Below are 6,990 nucleotides of genomic sequence, written 5' to 3'. Positions count from 1 at the left end.
ACCTTTACTCTTTTCTTTACAATAAGGCTTTCTAATGAATCATGGTTGTACGGCAGTGAAGCATCGGTGTTCAACACTGATGTCATGCTGTCGATGAGGACGATGATGATGATGAGCCTGTCCATCCAACACAGTTACTTCACTTATTGTCCTAGTCGCTGACAATCTCTGCATCTCAGTTCATCAGGGACGCAGTTTGGTTGACTGTTCAAGACATAATCACAGTGATGATCGTCTTTTGCAGGTGTGCCCTGACCACTAATTTTCTCTCGCTAATACTGGATTCAGACGGTGTTGCATCACCCCCTATCAATGAACAGCCATGGAGTCAGTTGGCTCTCCTTGGAAGTGCTCACTTATGACTATCGATCTTTCTGGACTACTCACGCCGATTCAGACCATGCTGTCGCCCGGCGCACTTTTTATACAGCCTTTGCCAGGAAACCAACGAAACAGACTCTTCGTTTGGCCATCGAAAATCTCTCTGGCATACAAATTCAATAACATTATAATATGCGTAGCCTTAAGATCAATATTCTCATGAAGTAGCAGTCATAACTGGAATGAGTTAAACACCGCCATTCCCCCGCAGGTGTTTTGGCCTGTGATGGTCCTCTTGAGGCCCACCAAGCAAGAAGTGTATTACAGAGCAGCTTTTGTCATCCCTTGATGTGATGCGTCGTGTCCCCTCTAACACTGAGTATAAGCCAGCAAGAAGGTCTGTTAAATGCCAGCTTAGACAGTCTGCGTGCTACAGTACTGAGTTTGGAGGACTGTAACATAACCGGAAAACCAACCCAATGAGGTTATCAAGGATACTGTTGGGAATTTGACATAACTGGAACCAATGTCCTGACCTCTGGACGAAGTACTTTGAACATTAATTTATTGTGCCCTCTGCTGCTGTGCCCAAACCAGGAATTTGGCCAACTCAGCTTGAGGCTCGGTCTGCGAGTTCCAACAATCTGGAATCAGCCAACAACTGGGCGAGATGGCCCAAGTGGTTAGAGCGCGAATTTACTGACCGGAAGGTCCGTGGTTTGAATCCGACCTCCGCCACTCGACTTCCCCTGTCTAAACTTGGGCAACCTGGCAGTATCCCAGCCCTCGTGCTCCCTTCGGGTGGCATGGAACCTAGACACTGGAAGGGTGCTGCAGCTGAACGCTTCCTTTCTTTCTGTGCTCTTATTCGAAAAAGGCACCCTCCCTTCGGGGGCATGGAACCTAGACACTGGAAGGGTGCTGCAGCTAAACGCTTCCTTTCTTTCTGTGCTCTTATTCGAAAAAGGCACCCGGAGTGACTGCTCGAATCATAGTCTTACTCTAGTTCTACGACGGCTGTTAGCTTCAATAGCACTGCGATGTCTGGCCTAATTACGCGAGAGGCAAATCTGAGAGCACCGGACTGGACTTTGACCAGGATGGAAACCATATCTACGGCACTGCACATATCGTCGAGCAAATATGGCGGTTTTCCTTGATTTCAATGTTTTTTCGCCTCCGTAGATAGGTTGGTTTTTCTGCATCTGCTTTCCCAACCAGGAACGCCATCGAAATTTATAGATGTTCTTTGTGTTACTTATACCTCAAATTCTGGGCACATTACGGTTCCAAAAATTCTCACAACTAATTGAATTTTTCCGGAATATCCCCTCTCCTCATTTTCATTCACTTCTATCAGCAATATCATCATCCGAACGCATCTAGAGGAAGGTTGTTAGACTTCGACTGTGTGGGTAATGTTGTTCTGTTATTTAAGAGTCTTGCATCCACACAAACTGCCCTTAATAAAAAAATTGAAGTGGAAACCTCGCCTCAGCATTTCCGGTCCTCGAAGGCCGCCTTTGAGCTTCAGGTTTAGGAGCATGAGTTTTTTTTGGGTTTACTTATCGTGACAACCACGAAGGTTGTGGCTGTACTATGGCAAATGAAGTCAATGCACGCACCAAATTACGAGGTATAGTTAGCAATTTGCACAGCTTTTGGCGTCAGGAGCACAAAAAAAACAAGTTTAAGGGTCGTGGCTACAAAACCATTTTGATAGCAATCTAGCTGTGTGGTTATGAAAATTAGCCTCTCTGGTGTGGAGATATCACCATCTGCAAGTAGTTGATCGGTAATTTGTTTACAGTGTTGTGGATGTTAACTGGTTCTATCAATTTGCAATGAAGTGATTACTACTTAATGAGTTGGATTCGTTTGAATGGCAGATAAAGCTTATCAGGTCAAGGCGATTGGGAGATGTATTACATATGTCCGACCATCGTCTACCCTAGAATGCTGTGTTTTCTTCTCCAAAGCTGCGTTTCCGAAGGTGTCAACAGGGGGGCCATGATGTGGTAGCGCGAAACATAAGTGAGTTTTATCGGTTTTAGGGCTTTGGGAGCTTCGCACCCCTCTAAACTGGGTTCACATGGTTCCCTGGTGTGTCTATAAAACCTACAGTCTCCAGCTCGTTCTGACTTTTAGTTGAACCCCCTAGGTATCTCTTTTTAACGTCTTGGGCCTTTCCTGGTTGAATTTCACAAAGGATATTAGGTCAGTCTTGCTGGTGGCGTCTTACTCTGACATCATGCTAAGTTGTGCCTGCTTTAAGGTCTCCGGAAGGTTCATGTCCTTCGTCTTCGACCGTTCTTCTCAGAGATGTATTGATTTCTGTATTAACTCGGCATTGCTTATTTCTTTTAACTTTCACTGAAGCTCTCTTCCTCTGTGATTGTGTGGCATTTAGGGGCCAGTGTCCGGTTTTGGCACCCCAAGATAAAGGTCTTTACTTTTCTAGGGTCGTCGATTGGAGACTACGAGCCTTTATTTAGCCTTTGTACAGATAGGTACGATCCGTTGTGGGAGCGGGATGGCTCAGTGGTTCGAGTGCGAATTTGCTGACCGGAAGGTCCGTGGTTCGAACCCGACCTCTGCCCCTCGACTTCTCCTGTCTAGGCTTGGGGAACCTGGCAGTATCCCAGCTGTTGTGAGTTTATCAGGGCACCCAGAATCGGCTAGAAGACAGGCTGATATTCTTTAGACAACACATAATAAATGGCTTTCATGGTCTGATGGGAAACATTCTGTCTCGGCCAATTGTTGCACTACTTTATAGTTAGCTATTCCTGGATCGCTTCGAGCTACTGGAAGGTTTGCCGTTATTCCATTTCCTCACAGTTAGCCTCTATTGTCTTTCCGGGCTCTTGTTGTCTCTCGGCCTATTCGCCCGTCATGCTGAACCATTGGCCTGATAGTTGTTGTTCTGAGGTTTTGTTGCACTGCTCTCTTCTTCAGAGAGTGACCACACACAGTGCTTGCCGTTGATGTGTGTTTGATTCAGTAGGTGACCTCATAACGGTGACATCTTGAACCATTTACACCCACAACTGCTTATCGGGACGTCACCAGTTCGTCAGAGCAGCATAGATGGCGTTCGGGTTTAGAGGCGAGTGGGTCTTTAGTTGGATTTATAGACTGAGGGGGGGCATGTACACTGAAGAAAACCAGCTGAAAGCGGTAATCAAGAGCGTTTCGTTTCTTTATATTTTCGCAAATTTCGTCGATGAGGCATACATGGTATCCGGCATGTATATTTGCACGTCGATCAACGGTTTTGTCTGCCTACATAGTCAGAACACATATTTCAGAATCGTTCATCACGTGTCATCAGTGGTAATCTACAGACTGAGTGATTCGTCAAATGAGAACTGATGTCCATTCTGCTGGAGTCTCTCCTTGGGATCCGCTCTTGGTAAGTGAGAAGCACCGAGACAAGACTCAGGAGTTAATTTCACCACAGGTTATGCATCTGAGATCAAATCTCATTCTCCGCCTCAAAACTTTCAGCACCCAGACCTGACTGCTTCAGATATACAGTGCACCCATTCATCTAGTGACCCTTCTTGTAACGGCTATCCGCAAGGTACTCCCCCACAGAGTGCATTACCATCAGGATGACCTTTAAAGTTGGACTTTCCTTTTATTTGGTCTGTGACCGGTCATTCTATTTGCCAGTGCGAATTTTTCTTGTCTGAGTACCAAAGTCACCCCGTGCTTTAGGATTCACTTTGCGCCCACAGAGTGTAAAGTCCTGAACATCCAGTCACTAAACACGCCGCTTACAATCCAGGGGGAAGCGCTCGAAGTTGTGGAGCGTTTTACGTACTTTGGAAATTATATTACTTCCAACTGTGGTGTGACGGATGAGGTCAATGCATGAATCTGCAAGACTCGGGTCGCGATTGCTAATTTGGGACACCTATGGCGTCACAGTGGTGTATCCCCGAATCTCAAGAGACGTGTGTATCAAGCTACAGTACGGGCTGTTTTGTTGTATGACTGTGAGGCTTGGCCTATTCGAGCAGCGAAACTGAGACGTCTTCAGGTGTTCGACAATCGTTGTCTCAGAACCATAGCTCGTGTGGGTTAGTGTCGGTGTATCCGTGATGAGGCAGTTAGAAAGCGCGTTTTCGGTTGTGTAACTGGTACTTCCATTGAAGAATGTGTCCAGCACCAGAAGCTGCGTTGGTTGGGACATGTGTTGCGTATGCCGAACCATCGTTTGCCGAAGAGAGTGCTGGTTTCCATGCCCAATTCGGAGTGGCGTAAACAGAGAGGTGGCCAACCCTTGACTTGGTAGAGGAGTATGAAGGAGATCACGAAACGCTTGGGTGCTGTCGATGCTACTCGCCTTCCAGGATGGGGACCGCGTGATCTTCACTGCACCTGTTAGGAGATGCTGCAAGATATGGCTACCAACCGGCGATCTTGTTGTCAGTTTCTATCCAGACTACCTGAATGAGTGTTTGGAGATGTGTAGGCACCTTGGAACGATTGTAGTGAGCCAGTCCGTTCCCCTTTCACCTTTATTCTTTCTTGACGATAAGGCTCTCAATTAATTCATGGTTGTACGGCTCGGTGTTGAACACTGCTGTCATGCTATCGATGATGATGATGATGATGACGATCTGAGACATCTTCAGGTCCCCGCCACCGATGTCTCAGCACTCTAGCTAAACTCAGTTGGAACCAGTGATTTCACAATGAGTTGGTCAGGAAACGGACTTCTGGTGAAAGGGAGTTTAATTCACTCAACAGATGCATCCACGTTATGATGATGAGTACTTAAAGCCAGCTAGCGTTTCGAGCGCAGTCAGCGGCCTACTTTTATCCGACAAAACATAACACTGCGGAACCTGCATGTACAGAAAAATGGACAGACGTCCACAAGAATGGCAGTGCGTTCGTTTGTTCCATACTCTACCAGTCTCTAGCACGATCTTGAACCATGCACTTGAATGTGGTGGGATTGGACGTAGTGAGACTGAGACAGAGTAAGTCTCAACAGGCTAGATTGGATTATTTCTTGTTTTTTTCGGATCCCCTTCATTGTGTTCTGGTGAAAGGAAGAAGGCCTTCGCTGCGTAGTTATTTATCGGAGAATGCCAACTGAACAGGCAACTGGACAGGCAAGCAAAACTCTCATATGCATTTTGCTTACAAAAACTGAATACCAATCTTCTCTTTGAACGCGTCTTTCTGAACTTTCCTGGGTATTGAATGTTGCTCAAATCCAAGCAAATGCTACAAAGCGACTCCACGAATTCCCTAATAGATCTTACTTTTCAAGAGACACAAGGTGGACTTAGGGGAAAACATACTACTCGCATGCCTCCCCATCAGTAGTATCACCGTTACACTGGTATGCACTTTCTGAAATGATGCCCACGTGGATGTAGCGGGCTTACGGATATACTGCTCCATACTGGCGCGGTAAATTTTTGTTGCTTGACAGCTGTCATCATGAATGAGGAGTTTCGGTCAATCGGCAAATCAGTGAAACACAATGTCATTATATTTTATTGAATATGGATTTTGTTTGCCAAGTTTCAAACCAATCCACATGCGATTACTGCTCCATAACCTTCCTCCTGTTTCTTTGTGCCCGTTTTCAAATTGTAGGAGGTTTCAACTCAGGCGTCACAGTTTGAGACACCTTCTAACCGCACCATTCAAGTATTTGAACCATGGAATGCACGTAACTTCCCTTTGCGGAATGCAATCTCGGTTGAAGGAGCACAGTCCACAGTGTCTGCGACTCGTCTTCGCAGTGGAAAAAGTCTGATCAACGGTCGTGATCTTCGAGGACCAGATGATATATTTGAAGTCTCTGAAAAGCCAGCAGACGTCTCTTCATCAGAAGAACTTGAAGGTATCTTGGAGACCTTGAACGGTGGCACATCCTCCTCCTGCTCAGAAAACCCCACCGCCGATACTCCGGTGGTGTTGGCCTACAATGCACGAGTTCGCCAGTCCATCACCGCCCGTGAGTTACCCAGAAAGGTGGGCCCTCGACTTGTGCGTTCTGCCTCCTACTATGGGGAGAATTCTCCCTTTAAGCTACACAATTCAGACGAGTTCAACAGCAATGGTACTTCTGAAGCGAGCTTGATTGGCGAATTTGTTCCGATTCTGCCCACATCTGCGTCCACTGAAGTTCGATTAGCTGAAATATCTCCGAACAAGGACAATACCGATCACCTAGTCCTGTTTGGTCACCCCGATGAATCCGCGGATTCCGGGGAACGGAAGACACCCCAGCCTGAAATGAATGAATTCCACCAGGGAGAAGCAAATCCTTTGGAGGATGGCTTCCCGTTCAAACCGCGGGTCAGTGAAATGTCAGCCGTGCTGGAACAAGGAGCACATGGTTCAGGCTTAGCTTGCAAAAAGCTTCTGATAAAAGTTGTAAAGGCGGAAGGGCTCTCGCTGAAAGGTGAGCTGTTTTTTTATTATTTCGTTCTGTTCGGATGTTGGGAAGGGAACCATTTGACCTGTTCTCTCGAAGGACCTGGGGAGATTTCACTTGGTGGCTTCCTAGGCTGTCTGGTTGAAATTTCCTTCCAGCGAATTTACTGACCGAAATTTCCGTGGTTCGAACCCCGCCTCTGCCTCCCGACTTCCCCTGTCTAGGCTTGGGCAACCTGGCAGTATCGCAGCCCTCGT

General features: G+C 46.7%; 2 protein-coding genes across 2 annotated transcripts in view; one reads left to right on the top strand and one right to left on the bottom strand.

Annotated features, from left to right (window-relative positions):
- The window catches only part of T265_08067 (hypothetical protein), a gene marked incomplete at both ends in the record, with an annotated part of 16,572 nt that extends 15,353 nt beyond the window's left edge, over window positions 1-1,219 (bottom strand). Inside the window, one exon of the mRNA XM_009173762.1 lies at window positions 1,022-1,219. Coding sequence (XP_009172026.1) covers window positions 1,022-1,219 — 198 coding nt within the window. The remainder of the gene's footprint in view (window positions 1-1,021) is intronic.
- A 3,445-nt stretch (window positions 1,220-4,664) lies between these two features.
- Window positions 4,665-6,759, top strand: T265_14464 (hypothetical protein; the record flags this gene model as incomplete). Its single annotated transcript, XM_009173777.1, has 3 exons — window positions 4,665-4,823; window positions 5,615-5,686; window positions 5,947-6,759. Coding segments are annotated over 3 exons (1,044 nt in total), but the record flags the coding sequence as incomplete, so codon positions are not given.
- Window positions 6,760-6,990: the final 231 nt, after the last annotated feature.

The sequence above is a fragment of the Opisthorchis viverrini genome, assembly GCF_000715545.1.
Source record: "Opisthorchis viverrini unplaced genomic scaffold opera_v5_201, whole genome shotgun sequence".
Lineage (NCBI taxonomy): Eukaryota > Metazoa > Platyhelminthes > Trematoda > Opisthorchiida > Opisthorchiidae > Opisthorchis > Opisthorchis viverrini.
Note: the sequence above shows the minus strand (reverse complement) of the source record. Positions and strands in the feature narration are given on the sequence as shown.